Consider the following 24,110-nt stretch of genomic DNA (forward strand, 5'->3'; position numbering starts at 1 on the left):
CAGCCATCTTCTCTGTATTTATGAGTCTGTTTTTCTGCTTTTGCTCAAAAAGACTACACATATAAGCGAAATCATATGGTATTTGTCTTTGATTTATTTCATTTAGCATAATACTCTCTAGGTCCATCCATGTTATAAATGGCAAGATCTTGTTCTTTATGGCTGAGTAATATTCCATTATATATCTATATCTGTATATATCTATTATATATATATATTATATATATATATATAATATATATATATATATAATATATATATATATACATACACACACACACACAGACATATATATACCACCTCATTGTTATTCATTTATTTATGGATGGACACTTGGGTTACTTCCATATCTTGGCTATTGTAAATAATGCTGCAATAAACATGGGGCTATGTATGTCTTTTCAAATTAGTTTTTGTTTTCTTTGGGAAAGTACCCAATAGTGGAATTACTAGATTGTATGGTAGTTCTTTTTTTAATTTTTTGAGGAATCTCCATACTGTTTTCCACAGTGGCTACACCATCTTGGATTCCTACCAACAGAGCACGAGGGTTCTGTTTTCTCCATATCTTTGCCAGTGCTTATTTCTTGTCTTTTTGAGTCTAGCCATTCAGCCAGATGTAAGGTGATATTTCATTGTGGTTTTGACTTGCATTTCCCTGATGATGAGTGATGTTGAACATCTTTTCATGTGTCTGTTGACCATCTGTATCTTCTTTGGAAAAATGTCTCTTTAGGTCATCTTCTCATTTTTAAAAATTGGATTAAGTTTTGGCATTGAGTTGAATAACTTATTTTTATATTTGGATATTCTTAACAGGCTGTATCATTTGAAAATATCTATTTAGCAGGTTACCTTTTTGTTGGGTAGATGGTTTCCTTTGCTGTGCAATAGCTTTTCTTTTTGGTGTGTTCCCAGTAGTTTATGCCTTTGTTCTCCTTGTCTGAGGAGACCTATCTAAAAATACATTGCTAAGGCTGATGTCAAAGAAATTACTTGGCCTGTGTTGTCTTCTAGGAGTTTTATGGTTTCATGTCACACATTTAGGTCTTTAATCCATTTGAGTTTATTTTTGTGTGTGGTATAAGAAGTTGGTTCAGTTTTATTCTTTTGTATGTACCTGTCCAGTTTTTCCAGTGCGATTTGGCACAAAGACTTACCCATTGTATATTCTTGCCTCCTTTGTTGTAGGGTAACTGGCCATAAAATGGTGAGTTTATTTTTGGGCTTTCTCCTTGGTTTCATTGATCTATGTGTCTATTTTTGTGCCACTGCCATACTGTTGAGATTATTGCAGCTATGTAGTATATGTTGAAATGTGGGATTGTGATGCCTCCAGCTTTGTTCTTTCTCAAGACTACTTTTGGCAATTCAGGGTCTTTTGTGGTTCCATACAAATTTTAGGATTGCTTGTTCTAGTTCTGTGCCAAATGTTGCTGGTATTTTGATGGGGATTGCATTGAATCTCTAGATTGCTTTGGGTAGCATGGACCTGTTAACAGTATTAATTCTCTGAATCCATGAACATGGAATAACTTTCCATTTTGGTGTCTTCAATTTCTTTCTTTTAAAAAAATTTTTTTTTAATGTTTATTTTTTGAGAGAGAGAGAGAAAGTGTGAGCAGGGGAGGGGGCAGAGAGAGAGGGAGACACAGAATCCGATGCAGGCTCCAGACTCTGAGCTGTCAGCACAGAGCCTGGTGCAGGGCTCGAACTCAAAAACGGTGAGATCATGACCTGAGCCCAAGTTGGATGCTTCTGCGACAGCCACTCAGGTGCCCCTGTGTCTTCAATTTCTTTCATCAATTGTTTTATTGTTTTCAGAGTACAGGTCTTTTACCTTCTTTGTTAAGTTTATTCCTAGGTCTTTTAATATTTTGGTATAATTAAAAATGGAATTATTTTCATAACTTCTCTTTCTGATACTTTTTTATTAGTGTATAAAAGTGTAAGGGATTTCTGTGTATTAATTTTGTATTCTGCAACTTTATTGATTTGTTTATTCTAATAGTTTTTTGAAAAGGTGGAGTCTTTAAGATTTTCTGTGTGTAGCATGTTACCTGCAAATAGTGACAGTTAAACTTCTTCCCAATTTGGATGCCTTTTATTTCTCAGCTGTTGTGGCTTGGACTTCAGTTCCATGTTGAATAATGGTGAGAATGGACATCTTTGTCCTGTTCCTGATCTTCTAGGAAAAGTTCTGTTTGTCACCATTGAGTGTGATGTTAGCTGTGAGTTTTTCATATATGGCCTTTATTATGTTGAGGTATGTTTTCTGTAACACAGGGAGAGTTTTTACCACGAACAGATGTTGACTTTTGTCAAATGCGTTTTCTCTGTCTTTTGAGGTGATCATATGATTTTATAGTTTGTTTTGTTAATATGTATCTCTTTGGTTTGTGAATAGTGTACCATTTGTGCACCCTGGAATAAATCCCACTTCGTTGTGGTGAATCGTTCTTTTAATGCATTGTTGGATTTGGTTTGTTAATATTTTGTTGAGGATTTTTGCATCTGTGTTCATTGGGGATATTTACCTGTGGGTTTTTGTTTTTTGTAGTATCTTTGGTTTGGGTATTAGTAATGCTGATGTCATAGAATATATTTGGAAGCCTTTTTTTCTATTTTGTGGAATAGTTTGAGGAGAATGTTTGGTAGAATTCACCTGAGAATTTATCCGGTCTTGGATTTTTGTTTGTTGGTAGTTATTTGATTACTGATTCAGTTTTGTTACTAGTAACTGGTCTGTGCAGATGTTCTATTCTTGATTTAGTTTTGGAAGATTGTATGTTTCTTGGAATTTATCCATTTGTTCTAGGTTGTCCAGTTTGTTGGCATATAGTTTTTTGTAGTAGTCTCTTATAATCCTTTGTATTTCTGTGGTGTCATTTGTTTTCTTTTGTTTCTAATTTTATTTAGTTGGGTCATCTGTCTTTTTTCCTTGATGAGTGGCTCAAAGGGGTATCAATTTTTAAAAAATCTTTTTAAACAGCCAGCTCTTGGTTTCATTGATAGGTATTTTTTAGTTCCTGTCTCATTTATCTCTGCTGTGATCTTTATTATTTCCTTCCATTTAGTAACCTTGGGCTTTTTTTTTTCTAGTTCATTTATGTATAAGATTAGATTTTTTTGAGGTTTTCTTGTTTCTTGAGGTAGGCCTGTATTAGTATAAACTTCCCTTTTAGAACTGCTTTTGCCACATCCCAAAGATTTTGAACTGTTGGGTTTTTATATGTGTTTTTTAAAAATTTCCTCTTTGATTTCTTCCTTGACCCACCCATTGGTTGTTTGAGGAGTGTGTTGTTTAGTTGCTCTAGTGTTGGCTGCATAGATACTTACTTTTTTTTTTTTTTTTTTTTTGGGGGGGGGAGAGGGTGAAAGAGAGGGGCAGAAAGAGAGAGAAAATCCCATGAGGGGGCAGAGAGAGGGAGGGGAGAGATAGAGAGAGGGGAGAGAGAGAAGCAGGGCTCACCCGAAGTGAGGCCTATGCTTACCCAGAGCAGGACACGATCTCCCATGGAGTGGGGCCTGAACTCACCTTGATCTTAACTGAACCTTGAGATCATGACCTGAGCCGAAGTCAGATGCTTAGTGACTAAGCCACCCAGGCTCAAATATCTGCATAGGTATTTTCAATAAGTATGACCTCTTGTTGAATTGATCCTTTATCACTATGTAATGGCCTTCTTTTTCTCATGTCACAGGCTTTGTCTCAAAGTTTATTGTATCTAAGTATTGTCACCTGCTTTTGTTTGTTTGTTTGCTTCCATTTGCATGGATCACCCTGGGACACCTCAGCCTGCCTTGCCCTTGGCTTCAGACAACACCATCAGGGCTTCCCCTGTGCTCAGCGCCTTACACCCTCCAGCTAGTGTGCAGTTAAACTTCACCTATCCTGCAGGGGGCACCTTCTTTGCAGGCCACAAGGGAGTGGCATGACTTCTTTCAAAGCAGTGAAAGGAAAACACCTACAATCAAGAGCACTCTATCCAGCAAGTTTACTAAAGCGGCCTTACAAGAGACATTAAAAAGATTTCTTTAGGGGTGCCTGGGTGGCTCAGTTGGTTAAGCGTCCGACTTCGGCTCAGGTCATGATCTCACGGTTCGTGGGTTTGAGCCCCGCATCGGGCTCTGTGCTGACAGCTCGGAGCCTGGAGCCTGTTTCGGATTCTGTGTCTCCCTCTCACTCTGCCCCTCCCCCACTCGCATTATCTCTCTGTCTCAAAAATAAATCAACATTAAAAAAAAAATTAAAAATAAAGATTTCTTTAAAGTGGGAAACAAAGAGGCTATAATTAGAAGTAAGAAACTTAATGATAATAATAAAAAGAAATAAAATTAAGAGTAAAAAAATGTAATTATATGTCAACATATATGTAAAACCTGGTGGGGCAAGTAAAAAAGTTCTTTTTAGAATGTGTCTGAACTTAAGTGACCATCAGCTTAATATAGACTGCTGTATACTTAGGATGTTATATGTGAACCTAATGGTTACCACAAACTCAAAACCTATAATATACACACAGAAAGTAGAAAGCCAAGCATAACACTAAGAACAGTTATCAGTCACAAGGGAAGAGTACAGGAGAAGAAGAAAGGAACAGAGAAGAATGACAAAAACAACCAGAAAACAATTTTTAAAATGGTGGTAAGTGCATATATCTCAGTAGTTTCTTTAAATGTATATGGTCTAAATGCCGTAATCAGAAGACATAGAGTGGTGGAATGGATAAACAAAACCCATCCAGATGCTGCCTATAAGAGACTCACTTCAGACCCCGGTGGGGGAGCTGTAGCTGAAGTGGGTGCAGGCTGGGGTGGTCCTGGGACTCTGTGCACAAAGGGTGCCTGGCAGGACAGCTGAAGTGGGTGCAGGCTGGGGTGTCTGGGGTTGCTCAGTGTGGAGGGCATCCTGGTGGGGTGGCTGGAGCTATGGCCTCTGTGGGCCAGAGTATCTCAGGGTGCTTTGTGCAGTGGGCACCTTGGGATGGCTAGAGCTGAGGTAGGGTATGGGCCAGGGCATCCCAAGGTGCTCTGCACAAAGGACACCCTGGCAGGACAGCTGAAGCCACAGTAGTCACAAGGCGGGCTGTCCGCGATACTCTGCAAGTGGGGTTCCCTGGTGGGGCAGCTGGAGCTGAGGCAGGATGCGAGCTAGGCTGTCTTGGGGCACTCCTTTTTTTTTTTTTTTTTTTTAAATGTTTATTTATTATTGAGAGAGCATGAGCATGGGAGGGGCAGAGAGAGGAGGAGACGCAGAATACGAAGCAGGCTCCAGGCTCTGAGCTGTTAGCATAGAGCGCGACGCAGAGCTCAAACTCACAAACCACGAGATCGTGACCTGAGTCGAAGTCAGACGCTCAACCGACGGAGCCACCCTGGCTCCCCAGTCTTGGGGCACTCCTTGTGGGGGGTGCCCTGGTGGACTGGCTGGCACCAAAGCAGGTGTGAGCTGGGACATCCTGGAGTGCTCTGAGCTGCGGGTACCCTAGCAAGCCATCTGGAGCCAAAGCGATGTGGGCCTGGTGATTTCCAGGGTCCTTTGTGACTGTGTCACCTTGGCGAGATGGCCGCAGCTGTAATGATCATAAACTGTGGTGCTCACCAGTCCTTTTATCTGAAGAGAGTTCCAGCAGCTCCCCTGCTATTTGGTAGGGTTCTAAGGCTGGTTCCTTCATATTCTAGTTACAAACTGAGGTGGGGTTTTTTTGTTTTTGTTTTGTTTTTTGTCTGTGCCTCAGGGTAGACCGATCTGCTCATGGTCCCTCAGTACTACCCTTCCACCCTGCAGTTCACAGAGTTGGTAGTGTGTGAACTGTGTGTCTGTCTTGTTCTTTATGTGGTCTGTCTCCTGTGCAGAAGCTGTTCAGTCAGCCTTTAGTTCTTCTTTGGGAAGAGTTGCTCTGTAAAGGGATGTAGATTTGATATGTCTGGAGGATGTAAGTGAAGGGTCTTCTACATCGCCATCTTGGACCAGAACTTATCTTGTTTTAATTTGCATTTCTCTAATGACATATGATGTGGAATATCTTTTCAGTGTGCTTATTTGCCACGTGTATGTTTTTGGTGAAGTGCCTGTTAAGATGTTTGGCTCTTTTTTAAATTGAGTTCTAATTGACGTAGGACAATTATGTTAGTTTTGGGTTTACAACATAGTATTCAACATTTGTGTGCAGCGTGAAATGATCACAGGGAGTCTAGTTACCATCTGTCCCTTTATGATGTTAATACAATATTAGTGACTATATATTATCCAAGTTGTATATTACATCCTCATGACTGGTTGATTGATTGATTTATAGAAAGGGTATGTGAACAGGGGAGAGGGGCGGAGGGAGGGAGGGAGAGAATCCTAGGCAGACTCCGCTCGATCCCATGACCTTGGGATCATGATCGGAGCTGAAATAAAGAGTTGGATGCTCAACCGACTGAGCCACCCAGGCACCTCTATAATAGTTCTATTTTTGTTGAGGAATCTCCATACTGTCTCCCACGGTGGTTGCACCAATTTACATTCCCACCAACAGTGCACAAGGGCTCCCTTTTCTCCACATCCTTGCCAGCACTTGCTATCTCTTCTCTTTTTGATTCTAGCCGTTCTACCAGGTGTAAGGTGATACCTCATTGTGGTTTTCATTTGCATTTCCCTGAATGATGAGTGATGTTGAGCATCTTTTTATGTACCTGTTGGCCATCTGGATGTCTTCTTTGGAAAAAATCTATTCATATCCTCTGTCCATTTTTTAAAAAATGTTTTATTTATTTTTGAGAGAGTGCAAGTCAGGGAGGGGCAAAGAGAGAGGGGGACAGAGGATCTGAAGTGGGCTCCACGCTAACAGCAGCGAGCCTGATGAAGGGCTCAAACTCACAAACCCTGAGATTATGACCTGAGCCAAAGTCAGACGTTCACCTGTCCTCCACTGTCATCCCCCTCTGTCCATTTGTAATTGGATTTTTAAAATACTGAGTTGTGAGTTCTTGATATAATTTGGATATTAACTCCTTATCAGATATATCATTTGCAAATACCTTTTTCATTCAGTAGGCTGTCTTTTCATTTTTTGATGATTTCTTTTACTGTGCACGTTGTTAGTCTGATGTAATATTTTTGTTTTTGTTTCCCTTGCCTTGTCCAAAAAGACAATTGCCAAGACAGATATCAAGTAGTTTTACCACCGGTGTTTTTTTCTAGGAGTTTCATGGTTTACAGTATTACATTCAAGTGTTTAATCCATTTTGAGTTGGTTTTTGTGTTAAGATGTAAGATAGTGGTGTAGTTCCATTCTTGTGCATGTAGCTGTCCAGTCTTCCCAGCACCGTTTATGTATTTTGTTTTCAAAGAACCAGCTCTCAGTTTCATTGATCATTTCTATTGTGTGTTTCTATTTCATTTATGCTCTGATCTTTATTATTTCCTTTCTTCCACTAACTTTGGGCTTTGTTCTTTTTCTAGTTCCTTTAGGTGTAAAGTTAAATGGTTTGTGATTTCTTTTGTTTCTTGAGGTAGGCCTGTACTACTGTGAGCTTCCCTCTTAGAACTTATTTTGCTGCATCCCGTAGATGTTGGTGTATTTCTGTTTTCACTTATCTCTAGGTATTTTTTGATTTCTTCTGTGACCTAGTAGTGGTTTAGTTTTAATATGTGGTTTAATATCCACATATTAGTAGTTCTCCCATTTTCCTTCTTGTAAATGATCGTGGTCAGAGAAGATGCTAGATATGTTTTCAGTTGTCTTGAATTTATTGAGACTTCTTTTGCATCCTAACGTGTGATGTATCCGGCAGAATGTACCATGTTCATTTGAATAGAATGTATATTCTCCTGGTTTTGGATGGAGGGTTCTGTATTTATCTGTTAAATTCATCTGGTCTAATGTGTTGTTGAAGGTTTATGTTTCTTTATTGATTTTTCTGTCTGGATAATTGATACATTGATGCAAGTGGGGTATTAAAATCCCTTACTATTGTATTGTTGTCATTTTATTCCTTTTTTATGTGCATACATATTTATAAGTGTTGTATCTTCTTACTAGATCAACCCCTCTATCACCCTGTGATGCCCCTCTTTGTCTTTTGTTAAAGTACTTGTAAATTCCATTGTGTTTGATGTGAGTATGGTTTCACCACCTTTTTTTTCATTTCCATTTGTGTGGAATATCTTTTTTTTCCCGTCCCTTCACTTTCAGTCTGTGGGTCCCTCCTTCTAAGAGAGTCTCTTGTAGGCAGGGTATATGGATGAGTACTGTTTTTTTAATCCATTCAGCCACTCCTCTGATTGAAGAATTTAGTCCATTTACATTGAAAGTAATTATTGAGAATTATGGACTTACTGCCATTTTGTTAATTGTTTTCTGCCTGTGTTTATGGTTCCTTTCTTTTTCTTTTTAACATTTTCTTAAAAAAATATTAGATTCTTTTCTCATTTTCTTTGTATAGTTTTGGTTTGTGGTTATTGTGATGTTCACATACATCATCCTATTTATGTAACATTTTATTTTGATAACAACTGATGGTTGAACACATTTGAAAAGTACATTTTTACTCCCCTCCCTAGATTTATGTTTTTGATATCACTGTTTATATCTTTTTATTAAAATGTATATGTTAAGCAAATTATTACAGGTTCAGTTAATTTTGTGACACCTTTTAATTTTCTTAGTACCTTATAACTGATTAATCTATTATCTTTACTGTATATTTACCTTCTGCAGTGAGCTTTTTACTTTTGTGTGTTTTCTTTTATTAATTAGTGACATTCTTTTCAGCCTAATGAAATCTCTTTATTATTTTTTGTAAGGCCTGTTTAGTAGTGATGAATTCCTTTTCCTTTAGCTTTTGCTAGTCCTTTTTTTTTTTTTTTTTTTTAAGTTTTAAATTATTTTTTGAGAGTAAGTGCACAGGGGAGGGACAGAGAGGGAGAGAGAGAGAATCCCAAGTAGACTCAACACTGTCTGTGTAGAGCCTGATGTGGAGCCTGAACTCACAAACCGTGAGATTGTGACCTGGGCTGAAATCAAGAGTTGGATGCTTAACTGACTGAGCCACCCAGGCACCCCAGCTTTTGCTTGTCTTTAAAACTCTTTGTTTCTCCTTCAAATTTGAGTGATCACCTTGCAGCGTAGAGTATTATTGGTTGGAAGTTTTTTCTTTTTTTTTTTTTCTTTTTGAGAGAGTACATGTGTGCAAGTGAGTATGAGAGGGGGAGAGGCAGAAAGAGAGGCAGATTCCAGGCTTCGAGCCATCAGCACAGTGCCCTATGCAGTGTTTAAACTCACAAGCCATGAGATCATGACCTGAGCTGAAGGTGGATGCTTAACTGACTGAGCCATCTAGGTGCCCCAGGAGGCACTTTGAATCTGCCCCACCAACTCTCCTCTGGCCTGTCCAGCTTCTGCTGGTGTTTTTCTCTTGGTGCTTTTAAGATTCTCCCTTTCATTTTTGACATTTTAATTGTAATGTTTCTTGTCGTGGCTGTCTTTGGGTTCATCTTCTTTGAAACTGCCTGGGCTTTCTAGACTTGGATGTCTGTTTCTTTCCCCAGGTTTGGGAAGTTTTCAGCTTGTTTCTTCAGATACATTTTCTACCCCTTTCTTTCTTCTTTTGGGACCCCTATAGTATGAATGTTACTCTGCTTGATGTTGTCTCAGAGGTCCCTTGAGTTTTCTTCATTTTTCTAAAATTCTGTTTCCTTTTTGCTGTTCTGAGTTCCATTGCTTTATCTTCCCGTTTGCTGCTTTCTTCTTTCTATAAATTTGTCCTCTTTATCACTGATTCACTGTTCTGCCTCATCCATCCTTGCCACTGTGGCATCCATCTGAGATTGCAGCTTAGTTATAGCCTATTTTATTTCATAGTCATCCTGACTAGTTTTTACTTCTTTTATCTCTGCAGAGAGGGATTTTAATCTATTTTTGATCCCAGCTAGTATTTTTATTACCGTGATTCTAAATTCTGGTTCAGACATCTTGTATCTGTGTTGATTAAGTCCCTGGCTGTCGTTTCTTCCTGCTCTTTCTTTTGGGGTGAATTCCTTCGTTTTGTCATTTTGAAGGGAGAAAAGGAATTGATAAGGTAAAAAATAAATATAAAATTAAAAAATTAAAAACAACACACACACAAAATCAAATAAATGATGCTAGATTCTAGGTGTGTTTTGATCTGGTTATTGAAAGGAGCTTGATAGAGACAAAAAGGAAGAGTTTGAAAATTTGAGAAAATGAATACAATGAAATAGAATAAAATGAAATGATGTAATGAAATAGGATTTGAAAAATATATGAAAAAGAAAAAGTAGAAAAAATATTTTTAATAAAAATTAAAAATAAAAATTTTTTCTCTTTCTGTATTCAAGGAAAAAAAAGAAACGAAAAAGAAAAATTGAATAGATGGACCAACGAATACACTGAAATACGTTTGAAATTACATTGGTTTCCCCTAGAAGTCAAACCATGAAGCACTTTATAGCCCATAAACTAAGCAGGTGGAGAGGTTTGTGGTGTTCCTGAAGAGTGAGGTTGGCCCAGTTGGGTGGGGCTTAGTGTAACAGCTCTGTTCTCCACTAGATGGTGCTACTTAGCTTACTGGGGTGGATTGTTCTGGCTTGTAGGTGTGTATGCACATGCACAAGGGGTGAAAATGACATCATCCAGCTACTCAGTCTCTGGTATTGGGTCTCTGGTATTGGAACTCTATGCTCTCCCTGACTAGCAATTGCGCACCCATCCTTTGTCTCCAGCTTCCATCCCCTCCCTGCTTTTACACTGTCTATGACCAAGCTGTCAGGTTGCCAGGTGGCACCTCCCTCCTGAGTTTTATCTCAAACATGGCTATTTTCCGACCCCTCACTTCTGAGGAACTGCGGCTTTGACTTGCTCAGATCCTCTGGGGGAGGGTCTCAGAGCATTGGCCAGGTGCCAGCCAAGCATGGTTCTTGGGACCATGCTGCTGCTGATGCCCAGAGAGTGCGGCTAGGCGCCAGCCTGCCCCAGAAGAAGTTCACGCTATCGTGTAGCAGCAGTGTTTCAGAGATCATGGAAAATCACAACACATGTCTGGCACCAGGCTTCACCCTCAATGACCTTCCTCCAGCACCATTGAATGTGGTTGTTCTCTGGGGGCTGCTGGGACCTGGTGGCTGCAGAGCCTCTACCAAAAGCCCTTCCAGCGGTGGAACCACTTCTCCCCGTGTGGCCTGAGAACCTCCCAGACCCCACTGTGCTGCTGGGGATTTGCCTTTCCCACCAGAGCACTGCCAGGTATTGAGCTGTGGAGTTTCAGACTCTAGGCTCCCCCTGTTTATAGAGTCCTAATGGAATTTAAGCCCTCTCCTTTCTCCCTTTTTAGTTCAGTCCCTGCGGCTGTTTCTACTTTTCCACTTTTTCTCCAGCTGCTTTTGGCGGGGTTGGGGGTGCTTTTCCCAAACTCTCCCCCCTACCCCCATCTCCGTCCTCTCTCCGCACACAAAAACAGCTCCCTGCCCTCCGCGGCTTCTCTCTCCCCAAGTTCACCTCTCCGTGCCACGTACCTACTGAGTTCTGTAGTTCAGGTTGTGCAGATTGTTGTGTTAATCCTCAGATCAGTTATCTAGGTGTTCAGGATGGTTTAGTGTTGATCTGGCTGCATTTCATGGACGCGAGACACACGAAAAACTTCCATGCTGTTCTGCCATCTTGGCTCCACCCCGTGCTGATTTCTTCTTTCATCCATTCTGCTGTTGAGCTGCCTTAATGTATTTTTCTTTGGAGTGGTTGTATTCTTCAGCTGTGTGACTTCTGTGTGGTACTTCCTTATGTTTTCTGGTTTTCTCTTGAGGTTCTCACTGTTCATCCACTCCTCCCCAAGATTGGTGAGCATCTTTATGCCCATTAATTTGAATTCTTTATCAGGTAGATTACTTATCTCCATATCCTTAAGGTCTTTTTCTGAGGCTTGTCTCATTCTTTTGTTTGGAGCACAGTTCTGTTTCCTCATTTCGCTTGATTCTGTGTGTGTGTTTATTTCTATGTATTAGGTAAAATAGCTGCCTCTGGTGATTTTTGTTCACCTTTGCCCTAGTTCTTGGTCGTCTCTTGAACTTTCGTAATTAAAAAAAAATTTTTTTTTTAATTTTTTAATTTACACCCATATAGTTAGCATATAGCAATACTCCTATTTCAGGAGTAGATTCCAGTGATTCATCCCTGTGTCTAACTCCCAGTGCTCATCCCAACAAGTGTCTTCCTTAATGCCGCTTGCCCATTTAGCCCATTCCCCCACCCACAGCCCCTCCAGCAACCCTCAGTTCTCTGTATTTAAGAGCCTCTTATGTTTTGTTCCCCTCCCTGTTTTTATATTAGTTTTACTTTCCTTCCCTTATGTTCATCTGCTTTGTATCTTAAATTCTTCATGAGTGGAGTCATATGATATTTGTCTTTCTCTGGTTGACTTATTTTGCTTAGCATAATACCCTCTAGTTCCATCCATGTTGTTGCAAATGACAAGATCTTAATTCTTTTTGATTGCCGAGTAATACTCCATTGTGTATATGTGTATATGTGTGTGTGTATACACACACCGCATTTTCTTTATCTGTTCATCTGTCGATGGGCATTTGAGCTCTTTCCATACTTTGGCTATTGTCAATAGTGCTGCTATAAACATTGGGGTGCATGTGCCTCTTCAAGACAACACCCCTGTATCCCTTGGATAAATACCTAGTAGTGCAGTTGCTGGGTTGTAGGGTAGTTCTGTTCTTAATTTTTTGAGGAACCTCCATACTGTTTTCCAGAGTGGCTGCACCAGCTTGCAGTCCCACCAACAATGCAAAAGAGATCCTCTTTCTCCGCATCCTTGCCAACATCTGCTGTTGCCTGAGTTGTTGATGTTAGCCATTATAACAGGTGTGAGGTGGTATCTCATTGTGGTTTTGATTTGTATTTCCCTCATACTGAGTGATATTGACCATTTTTTCATGTGCCATTTAGCCATCTATCTGGATGTCTTCTTTGGAAAAGTGTCTGTTCTGGTCTTTTGCTCATGTCTTCACTGGATTATGTTTTTTGGGTGTTGAGTTTGGTAAGTTCTTCATAGATTTTGGATACAAACCCTTTATCAGATACGTCATTTGCAGATACCTTCTCCTACTCTGTCAGTTGCCTTTTAGTTTTGCTGATTGTTTCCTTCGCTTTGCAGAAGCTTTTTATCTTGATGAGGTCCCAATGGTTCATTTTTGCTTTTATTTATTTCCCTTGCCTCTGGAGACATGTTGGGTAAGAAGTTGGTGTGGCTGAGGTCAAAGAGGTTTTTGCCTGCTTTTTCCTCTAGGATTTTGATGGCTTCCTATATTACATTTAGGTTTAATCTATTTTGAGTTTATTTTTTAACATTTTTATTCATTTTTGAGAGACCGAGATAAAGCGTGAGCAGGAGAGGGGCAAAGAGAGAGGGAGGCAGAATCTGGAGCAGTCTCCAGGCTCTGAGCTTTCAGCACAGAGCCCGACATGGGGCTTGAACCTACAAACCGTGAGATCATGACCCGAGCCGAAGTCGGACATTTAACCGACTGAGCCACCCAGGCGCCCCCATTTTGAGTTTATTTCTGTGTATGGTGTAAGAAAGTGGTCCAGGTTCATTCTTCTGCATGTCGCTGTCCAGTTTTCCCAGCACCACTTGCTGAAGAGACTGTCTTTATTCCATTGGATATTCTCTCCTGCTTTGTCAAAGATTAGTTGGCTATATGTTTGTGGGTCCATTTCTGGGTTCTCTATTCTGTTCTGTTGATCTGAGTGTCTGTTCTTGTGCCAGTGCCATACTGTCTTCATGATTACAACTTTGCAAGACAGCTTGAAGTTGGGATTGTGATGCCTCCTGCTTTGGTTTTCTTTTTCAAGATTGTTTTGGCTATTCAGGGTCTTTTCTGGTTCCATACAAATTTTAGGATTGTTTGTTCTAGCTCTGTGAAGAATGCTGGTGTTATTTTGATAGGGATTGCATTGAATATGTAGATGGCTTTGGGTAGTATCGACATTTTAGCAATATTTTTCCAATCCATGAGCATGGGTTATTTTTCCATTTTTTTGTGCCTTTTTCAGTTTACTTCATGAGCTTTCTCTAGTGTTCAGTGTATAGATTTTTCACTTCTGTGGTTAGATTTATTCGTAGGTATTTTATGGTTTTTGGTGCATTTGTAAATGGGATCAATTCCTTGATTTCTCTTTCTGTTGTTTCATTATTGGTGTATAGAAATGCAACTGATTTCTGTGTATTGATTTTTATATCCTGTGACTTTGCTGAATTCATGGATCAGTTCTGGCAGTTTTTTGGTGGAATCTTTTCGGTTTTCCATAGAGAGTATCATGTCATCTGTGAAGAGTGAAAGTTTGACTTCTTCCTTGCTGATTTAGATGCCTTTTATTCTTTTGTGTTTTCTGATTGCTGAGACTAGGACTTCCAACACTACGTTAAACAACAGCGTTAAGAGTGGACATCCCTGTCATACTCCTGACCTTAGGGAGAAAGCTCTCAGTTTTTCCCCATTGAGGATATTAGTGGTGGGTCTTTCATATATAGCTTTTTTCATCTTGAGTTATGATCCTTCTATCCCTACTTTCTTGAGAGTTTTTATCAAGAACTTTTGTGATTTTTCTAAACCACCTGATTTATTCTTGATATGTACCTATTAATATGACCCTATATGAGGGTGTGCCAAGACCAGTCAGTGATCTAAGGGGAGGGATCTCATTTACCACCTGGTTTCAGGTGATGGGAAGCCAGACTCTTGGGCATTGGCTTTTAAGTATACAAATATATTCAGCCCTATGTTGCTATAATAGTAGTCCCTGCTGGCCTCCAGACCAGGAGATCTGGAGGTGTCTCCTGGACAGCAGTTTTAAAAATCTCAGCTCCAGACAAGCATAGAAGCTCCTTTCTGGGAGTTGTGTCTAGGTAGCGAGATGAAGGCTGTGTGTGAGGATGGCATCTCCTTCTATTCCCTGGAAGTCCTTCTTAGCCTCCCGATGTGTGGAAAACCCGAAGCCTTTCCCTTAGGCTGATGCTCTGGGCTAAGTATTTGGCCTTTTTCACAGGAAGAATTGGGTTGTGTTTCAGTCTGTTGTCTGTACAGCACCCTGGGGGTGGTAGCCTGCCAAGAACTGTCTTTCTGTTTGTTACCTTTCTGTGGAACTCACTAACACTGGCCCTGTCGGGCCACCAGCACCAGTCAATCAAGTGGTATCTGTCTCCTGTGTGGACTGTGCATACCTACTCACTTTAGCAAGGCAGCCAGACATGTCAGGGTGGGCGGGGGGGGGGGGGGGGGGGCTTCAGAAAGACAACAGAAAAATGTCATGACTGCGTATGCCTTTGGACTTCAGTAGTATGGTGGGAGAGTGCCCTGTCTCTGCACGCATGCCAGCTTTGGTGGCGGGGTTGGGGGAGGACTGTTGCATGTATCTGCAGTAGCAGATTTTAGCCAGGGAGTGGGAGAACTCTGTGACAATTTGTGTTTGCCTGCCCCAGCTGGAGAGCAGGGGAACACTGCCACCGCCTGTGCTCTCTGGCCTCAGCAGGTGTCATGATCCTGCTTGCTCTCCTGTCCAGGAAGGTGGTGGGTGGGTGCCAGGACCGAGTTTGCCCGCCTGTGCCAGCAGTCTCTGCGGAGTGAGGCGGTGGTGTCCACCAGTGCCTCTGTCTCCAGGGAGCATCTCAGCTGTCCCCTGCTCCTCCAGCTGTTGTCCCCAGATCAGCAAATGAATTTTTCTAACATATAGTTTAGATGCTTTGCAAACTGTTGTTTTTTCACTCGATCTCAGGGCAAGCCCTCTAAGAGGGGAATCTCTGTTTACTGTAGCACATTGGGACCCTTGGTTTTCCCAGTCAGATGTTCTGGGGGCTCGTCTTTCCAGTGCAGATCCCAGGCACTGGGCTGCCAGATGGGAGGCATCAACTCCCCTGTTCCCTGGGAGAAGCACCTGTCTAGTGACGTCCCTCCCAGTTTTGTGTCTCTGCCCCCAAGGGTGGGGGGGTTTTTTGCAAGACAGTGTTTCTGCATCTCCTAGCATCTCAGTGTGGCCCTTCTCTCCTTTGTTGTGGAGAAGCAGTTCCTCTAGATTTCAGATCTTTTTCAGAGGGAAACAGTCCATAGGTAGCTGTAGATGGAGTGTGTCTGTGGAGTTCAGGACCTTACTACACCACTGTGTTGGACCCTCACTACCCCTGTATTTGGCCCAGTTTTTAATCGGTCATTGGTTTTCTTCTGTTGAGTTTTAAGAATTATTGGTACATTTTGGAGAATATGCCTTTATCAGATAGGTCTTTTGCACATATTTTCTCCTAGTCTCTGGCTTATCTTTTAATTCTCTTGATAATGTCTTTAACAGAAGATTTTAAAAGGAAATCCAGTTTGTCAATTGTATTTTTAGATTCTGTTTTTGGTGTTGCATCTAAAAAGGTGGCACCATACCCAAGGTCGTGTAGTTTTTTCCTTTGTTATCTTCACAGAATTTTATGGTTTTGCATTTTATATTTAGGTCTGTGATCCATTCCGAGTGAATTTTTGTGATGTCAGGTACATGTTTAGGTGTTTGTATATATAAGTTTGTTTATTTTGAGACAGGGAGAGAGCTCAAGTGCACGGGCAGGGGAGGGGCAGAGGAAGAATCCCAAGTAGGCTCTGTGGTGTCAGTGCAGAGCCCGACTTGGGGCTTGATCTCACGGTTTGTGAGATCATGACCTGAGCTGAGATCAGGAGTTGGACATTTTAACTGACTGAGCTGCCCAGGCACCTCATAGATAGATATATTCATTCATTCATTCTCTCTCTCTCTCTCTCTCTCTCTCGTTTTAATGTAGATGTCTAATTGTTCCAGCACCATTTGTTGACAAGACTCTTTGCTCCTTTTTTTTTTTTTTTTTTTTTTTTTGCCTTTGCTCCTTTGTCAAAGGTCAGTTGACTATATTTGTGGGGGTCTATTTCTGGGTTCTCTGTTATATTCTGTTGATCCATTTGACTCCTCTTTCATCACCACATTTAGACATCTTTTTAAAAATTAATAGAGCAGGTAAGCTTTGCTTCACCTTATGGTATGACCTCAAATTGGTTTCTCCTCTCTGAGCTTCAGATACACTAGGGGGAGGTTGGAGCTAATCTTTAGCACTTCCTAACATGTATACTTCTCAGACCTGGTGAAGGATTATTTTTTTCCAGCTTAGAGTCTGCTCAGACTGTTAAATCTCTGTAAAATATGGTCAGATGACTTACTGGGAGAAAGGCCATGGGCTTATATGCTCATAGGTCAGATCACTATACATGTTGCTAAGTGCTCATTCAGCTTCTGAAATTAAAGTCTGTGGGTACATGTTCCTAAATGCTCACTCAGCTTCTGAACTTAAACTTTGTGGCAGACAGGTAGGTGGACCACACTTTGATAACACTGTTATATGCAGTGGGCTCAGGTTGGAAAGATGCCTGACCTGTTTGCCTAGAGCTGCTTGTGAGAACAGCAGCTGAGGTGAGGCCTGAGAATTGGCTTGTTCCAAGTAATGCGGGTGTCAGCGGTATGATCTTGTCTCCTCCAGGATCATACTCTGTTGCTGGGAGTCAGTCTGGCCCCACTGTGTCCCCTTTATTTAGCAGACTCCTCACTCTTGACCCCTGCCCTCACTCGGAGGCAGGGGAACTGCTTGGCGTGGTCCTAGGACCATGGTGCAGGGGCCCTAAGAAGGGGCTGTAAGAGAGGACTTGGAGGGTCAAGGTTGGAGCAAGGCCTGCTGCTCTGGGTAGGTCTGAACACCATTTCCGAGGGAAGGAGGAGACGGGCGTGAATGGCTGCGGTGGCTGGTGATGATCCATACTGGCACAGACTCTGGTGCATGCCCGAGACTTCCAGCCTTAGAACTCCAGGACCATAGGATCTTAGCACCTTTGAATCTTTGAACTTGGAGTCATGAGCTGTCTGAACTGGAAGGAGCTGCAGGGGTCACCTCATGGTCTAAGCTGGGTTATTCATCTGCTCTTCTTCCCCGGCCCCCGATGCAGACTTGAGATTGAAATGGCTGTTTTGCCTTTAACTGGCTGCCCTGTTTGTGCTGTGGGTGAGTAGGGGCTCCTTGGATGCCCTTGGCTTACCTGGATGCTTTTGCTTTATTTTGAAGCTTCAGACACTGTGTGCTCAGATTGACAGAGAACAACTCACAGCCCTTGATGACCAAGCTGCAGTGGCTCTTTGCCTTTCTGGAGCACAGCCAGGTGAGTGCAGGGGGAGTTGGGGTGTGGTGGAGAGGAGGCTCTGGTCTGACACCCTTCCCTTCCCCAGGACCTGTCTGTATCTGCCTCTAAGTCCCTGCTTCCTGATGTAAGCTGTTCAGCCCCAGGTTGGGGCTGGCACGGGTTCATGGCCAATTTAGTGCCTTGTGGGACAGAAGAGGGAGTGTCTCTTTGAGCCCCTTCTGTGTTCTGCCCACCTGTCTCCCCTCAGTGATTCACTCCCTCACATTAGATGCTGCTTTGCTCATCTGTCATTTTGGAGCACTTCACTGCCAGTCACCCTGAGGGGTGTTAATTGTTTTGTTCACGGTCCCCGCCCTCATGGAACCTAAAGCCCTTAGCCAAGCATTATGTGAGGCCCTGTGGGGGCCACGGAGGTGAGTCAGCTACAGCTCCTGCCTTCACGGAGCTCCCAGTCTGCTGGGGGAGGCAGACCTGCAGCTAACAAAGGTCGTGCTCCAACAGAGGGAGGCGCACTGTGTCGTATGCTCGCAAGGGAGGGAGGGGAGCAGATTGTGATGGTGGAGGGGATCACTGGGAAGATGGCACAGAACAGGCGTCGGCACATCTGGGACTTGAACTCTTTAAGTTTTCGATGGAGGAAAGGTATTTTAGGCAGAAGGAATGGCATTGAACAGGGTCTGGAGATGTGTCAGGAAAGAGTGAGTTCTTAGAGGATTGTTCTTCTCCATGAACCTAATGCCATGCTCATAGGCTGCATGGCCTTGGTGGGATGGGATGGGTCAGGTCAGGTACAACTAGGAAGGGGGAAGACTTCAGAGAGGAGGCCAGATGTTTGGGACAGAGAATCCCCAGGTGGACCCTCAGGCCTAGCACTTGGCCGAGCTGGTTAGTGAGTGGCCTCCTGCTCCTGACCCCGTCTTTCATCTGCATTGGTCCTAGAGGCCTGCCATTTCTCCAGAGAATTTCCTGTCTGCATCCTGGACACCCTGGTTCAGCCCTGGCACCCAGCAGGACTGCTCTGAGTACCTGAAGTACCTGTTGGATCGGTGAGGGCGGCCAGACCTGGCTCTGCATGGGGGCTTCAGGGCTGGAGAAGGGTGCCTGTGGGATAGTCTGTGTCTCCGGTCCTGTTGCCTCCTCCTGGAAACGGGTGCCACGCTGCACTTGTGGAAAGCGTAATGTGTGTGGAGGCGTGTGAGGGGTGGGCAGGGTCTGCGTGTATGACCGGGGAGGGGTTAGTATGTACACACGCGTGTGCTGTGCTTGCCTGAGTGCAGGGGCGCGTGTTCAGCATAGCTCTGGGGGCACGTGCACGCAGGTACGGCCTGTCTTCGTGTGGCAGGTTTGTGTGTCTGTATGGGGGGGGGGTATGTGGCACATGTGCTTGGCTTGTGAGTGTGCACGTGCATGGATGACATTTTGCACACCTGTGTGTAGTCCCTGTGCGGACGCATGTACACATCTAAACGTGTGGCCTGCAGATAAGGTAGATGGCACAAATCAGGCCCGAGCACGGGGCAAGGATCTGTGCCTGTGTGTGAACGCCCTGCGCTCTCTGCTCCAGGCTACACGAGGAGGAGAAGACGGGGACCAGGATCTGCCAAAAGCTCAAGCAGTCCAGCTCGCCCTCCCCACTGGAGGAGCCCCCCAGCCCAAGTCCCACCTCTGTGGAGAAGATGTTCGGAGGCAAGATTGTTACTCGGATACGCTGCCTCCACTGCCTCAATGTTTCCTCCAGGGAAGAGGCCTTCACGGACCTCTCTCTCGCTTTCCCCCCCACCGACCGCTGTCGCCGCCGCCGCCTGGGCTCAGTGATGCTCCCTGCAGAGGACGTTGGGGTCGGGGACCCCCCGTCACCATCCCAAGCCCAGGTTCCAAGCAGGGTGGGTTCTCGGAGGCAGAGGAAACATTGCGTCACGGGGGATGCCCCCGGTGCCGTCCTGGACATTGAAGGTCTGGGCCCCCACGGACCTGGGGGGCAGATCAGTGGGGAGGAGAAGGTGGAGAGGCAGGAGGAAGTGGAGGAGGAAGCTCGGGAGGAGGAGAGGCCCCGAAAGCAGGAGGAGGAGGAAGAGAAAGAGAAGGAGGCGGTGGCAGAGGAGGAAGAGAAGGCTGAGAAGGAGAAGGAGGCAGAGACCGCAAAGGAGAAGGAAGAGGACGGCACGGGGCCAGGGAGCCAGAGGGGCGCTGCCGGGGAGGGCTCCCGGTCCGTCCTGGACCTGGTCAACTACTTCCTGTCCCCCGAGCGGCTGACGGCGGAGAACCGCTACTACTGCGAGCCTTGTGCCTCGCTGCAGGACGCCGAGAAGGCAGTGGAGCTGAGCCAGGGGCCGCGCTACCTCATCCTGACCCTGCTGCGCTTCTCCTTTGACTTGCGCTCCATGCGCCGCCGCAAGATCCTGGACGACGTCTCCATCCCCTTGCTGCTCCGCCTGCCCCTGGCGGGGGGCCGTGGCCAGGCCTACGACCTCTGCAGTGTCGTCGTGCACTCGGGAGTGTCCTCGGAGAGCGGCCACTACTACTGCTATGCCCGTGAGGGCGCCGCCCGCCCGGCCCCCTCTTTGGGCGCTGCGGACAGGCCCGAGCCCGAGAACCAGTGGTACCTGTTCAACGACACTCGGGTGTCCTTCTCTTCCTTCGAGTCCGTCAGTAATGTCACCTCCTTCTTCCCCAAGGACACGGCCTACGTGCTCTTTTACCGGCAGCGGCCTGGGGAGGGGCCTGAGACCGAGCCGAGCTCTCCCAGAGGTCGGGCAGAGCCCACCCTCCACAAAGACTTGATGGAGGCCATTTCCAAAGACAACATCCTTTACCTGCAGGTGAGCAGGCCCACCTGGGCTGGGGCTGAGCTCCTGGGTGGAGGGCTTCCCGCACAACCAGCAGCTTGGATGCGTTATTGCTCCACTGTGTCCTCCTTTTCTTTTTAATGTTTGTTTGAGAGAGAGAAAGCACACGTTGGGCGGTCGGGGGCGGGGAAGGCCAGAGAGAGAATCCCAAGCAGGCTGCACCTCACATTGAGATCATGACCTGAACCCACATCGAGAGTCTCAACCAACTGAGCCACACAGACGCCCCCATCTCTTTTTTTCATGTTTATTTTGAGAGAGAGAAAGCTTGCATGAGGGGAAGGGTGGAGAGAATTCCAAGCAGGTTCCACAGGGGGCTCCAGCTCACTGTGAGATCATGACCTGAGCCACCCAGGTGTCCCATCTCCTTTTTCTGCTGTCCTTTCATCAGCTACTTTGTGCTGGGAATATGTTGGTGGACTAGACAGACATAATCCTTAACTTCAGAGGAACAGACTTTCCGTTATTTGTTAACATTTGTCTCGTGTATCTGAAGGAGCAACACGGGGTTTTGTGAATGAAGAGTTGAGGCTTCCAGGGGGTACCCGGGGACCACCCTGCCCCAAACCTCTTCTCATGTGCCATCTACTCCCCTCTTTGGAGTCAGGGGCAGTATCAGAATACTTAGCAGCTGGAACAGCAGAGTAGTCGCAGGACCCGTGGACATTAAGTGCCAGGTAGTCGGTGTTTTGAGTGGGGATAGCAGGCCTGATTGTACATTTCTGCTGGGCTGTCAGAGGCAGGGCCAGCGGTAAGGAGTCTCCGTGAGGCTGGCCTCAGTTCAGCCTGAGGAAGACGTGTCTCACCGGTGAGTTTGTTCTTAATGCCTTGAGAGGCAGTGAGCTGGACAGTTGCATCAGGAAACCTGTGGAGAGGTCCCTGTGCGCTGTGACTTGATCTTTAAGTCCCTGGACCCTCCTCCCTGGTGCCATGTCAGGCCCTTGTTTGTTATTCATAGTCTTGTATGAATGCGTTTCTTTTATAAAACCGAGGGGCTGAGAGATTTTACTGGGAGAAGGAGGAAAGGTTTTGAAGCTGAGATACAGGGTAGAAGGATGGATCCTCTCCAACCCATCCTCCCACTGAGCTGGAACACTCCTTGGGCAGAAGCTGTGGCCCCAGGGGCCGTGGGAGACACTCAGAGATGCTGTGCTGGACGGCAGTAGGGCAGGGAGTGAGGGGAAGACTCTGGCTTCAGAGCCTGAATTTTAAGCCTCCCCCCTGCCTCCCCCGCCCCATCTGTGTTTCCAGGAGCAGGAGAAGGAGGCACGGAGCAGGGCGGCCTACATCTCTGCACTCCCAGCATCTCCGCACTGGGGGAGGGGCTTCGATGAAGACAAGGATGAGGACGAAGGCTCTCCGGGAGGCTGCAATCCTGCAGGTGGCAATGGCGGGGACTTCCACAGACTGGTCTTCTAATGTGGACTCTTCCCCAGCCTGAAACCTCAGGGGAGGCCTTGACCCCTTCCCTCTGGGAACTGGGTGGGGACGGAGGTGCTCTGCCAGGTGGGGTCTTGAGGAGGCGGGAGAGGTGGAGAGGATGCTTCTGGGACACCGGTCCTCAGCCTGAAGGGTCTGCAGAGACTCAGATATGGAGGTGAGCTCCAAGCCCCTGACACTGGGATCAGCCCCTTTAAGATTTTACACCCAAGTGTCCTGGTCAACTTGAAGCAGCTTCGATGGACACTGTCTGGGCCTTGTCCCCCTGTCTCCCCAGCAGGGCTGAACTCCACAGCTCTAGTGTTTTGGCATCAAGTAGCATTTCCCTTTCTAGCTCCTTTCAGACAATCCTATTGCTCTCTACTATAAAAAGCAGAGCAGCATGTGGGGACCTGTGTGTCACAGTGGTGGCCACCTTCTTGTTTCTCTGAGGGGGGTTTCAGAGGCACTGTGTGTGGTTGCCTGCACCCGTTGTACTTTTTTGAGAGGAGTGGAGGTGGGAAGCAGCCTGGCACAGGATCAGAGACGGTCTCCCTCCACACCAAACAGTGGTGCGTAGAGGGGGGGGGACAGTCCCCTCGTCACAGCGGGAGACCCTTAATCCCCAGTCCCCCTCCCCCCTAGCCTGCCTCAGTGCCTGAGATGCCACCTTTTGCATCCCCTTTCTGGTGAAGATAGAGAATCCTTATTTTACTGCAACTGTGTTTGTGTTGCTCGCGAAGCCATTGTCCGTCCTGAGGAAAGCTGGCTGGCTCAGCTCCTCATCAGTTGGCTTTAGAGCGCGGCCTGGGGGCTGGTGGCGGGGGGGGGGGGGGTTGGTAGAGGAGCAGATATTGACCTCATTGTGCCCTGACACTGCTGTACCCTTCTAAATGGAGAGGAGAGACTCAGGGTCTCAAACAGGAATAAAAATAGGTTCTCTGAAGCCTTCAAAGATGTCATTCTTCCTGCCTCAGTGGCTGTGATGTCTGCCATGCCCTTAGGTTCTTGCTGTGTCTGGGCAGTAGTGACATGCCATGGGAGGTGAACGCACGCTTTTAAGTCAAAGGTGAGGACTCTGCCCAGAGGGCAGAGCTGGGTGGGACCGGTGGTGGGGGGCATACTCGGGTGTGGACAGAAGGGAGAACACGGGGCTGCCCTATGGGATACTGTCCAAGGGACTCACCTCTCAGGTGAAGCCAAAGCCCTTGCATCTGGGGATTTTTCAGACCCTGAGAGCTCTAGACTGCCCAGAACTGGCTAGTGCTGTTACCTCCTTCGAGTACTTGGGGCCAGTGTGTGGCCCCTCTTGGGACACATCTGGGCCCGGAAAGATGGGAGGCAGCCCCCTAGGCCTGCACCCAGGTCCTTCCCCAGATGCCATCTCATTCTTGGAGCTGGAAAGGCATGCACGAGTCCTTTCCACCAATGCTGCCCGTCTTGAGAGGGCAGAGAAGGGAGGGAGGCAGTGGTGTGGCCAGGGGCTTAGGCCTGTGCTGGAGGTGGAAATGTCACAGACCCTGGAGCCGGTGGACTAGAAGCTGGACCCATAGTCTGTCAGAGACCAAGTCACTCAGAATTCCTCTCTATGCTCTGTGCACCATTTTGTACATCAGGAATACAAATTCCAAGGTAAGGAG

The 24,110-nt window shown here is 45.3% G+C and overlaps 1 protein-coding gene across 3 annotated transcripts in view; it reads left to right on the plus strand.

Moving 5' to 3' along the window:
• Nucleotides 1-23,416, plus strand: part of USP35 (ubiquitin specific peptidase 35) — a 55,824-nt gene extending 32,408 nt beyond the window's left edge. For all 3 annotated transcript variants that reach the window (XM_019449937.2, XM_019449934.2, XM_053900127.1), the window contains 4 exons: nucleotides 18,130-18,223; nucleotides 19,145-19,251; nucleotides 19,770-21,024; nucleotides 22,303-23,416. In XM_019449937.2, the coding sequence (XP_019305482.1) occupies nucleotides 18,130-18,223; nucleotides 19,145-19,251; nucleotides 19,770-21,024; nucleotides 22,303-22,470 (1,624 nt within the window). In that variant the 3' untranslated portion in view covers nucleotides 22,471-23,416. The remainder of the gene's footprint in view (nucleotides 1-18,129; nucleotides 18,224-19,144; nucleotides 19,252-19,769; nucleotides 21,025-22,302) is intronic.
• Nucleotides 23,417-24,110: the final 694 nt, after the last annotated feature.

The sequence above is a fragment of the Panthera pardus genome, unplaced genomic scaffold (assembly GCF_024362965.1).
Source record: "Panthera pardus isolate Hobbes unplaced genomic scaffold, ASM2436296v1 HiC_scaffold_12, whole genome shotgun sequence".
NCBI lineage: Eukaryota > Metazoa > Chordata > Mammalia > Carnivora > Felidae > Panthera > Panthera pardus.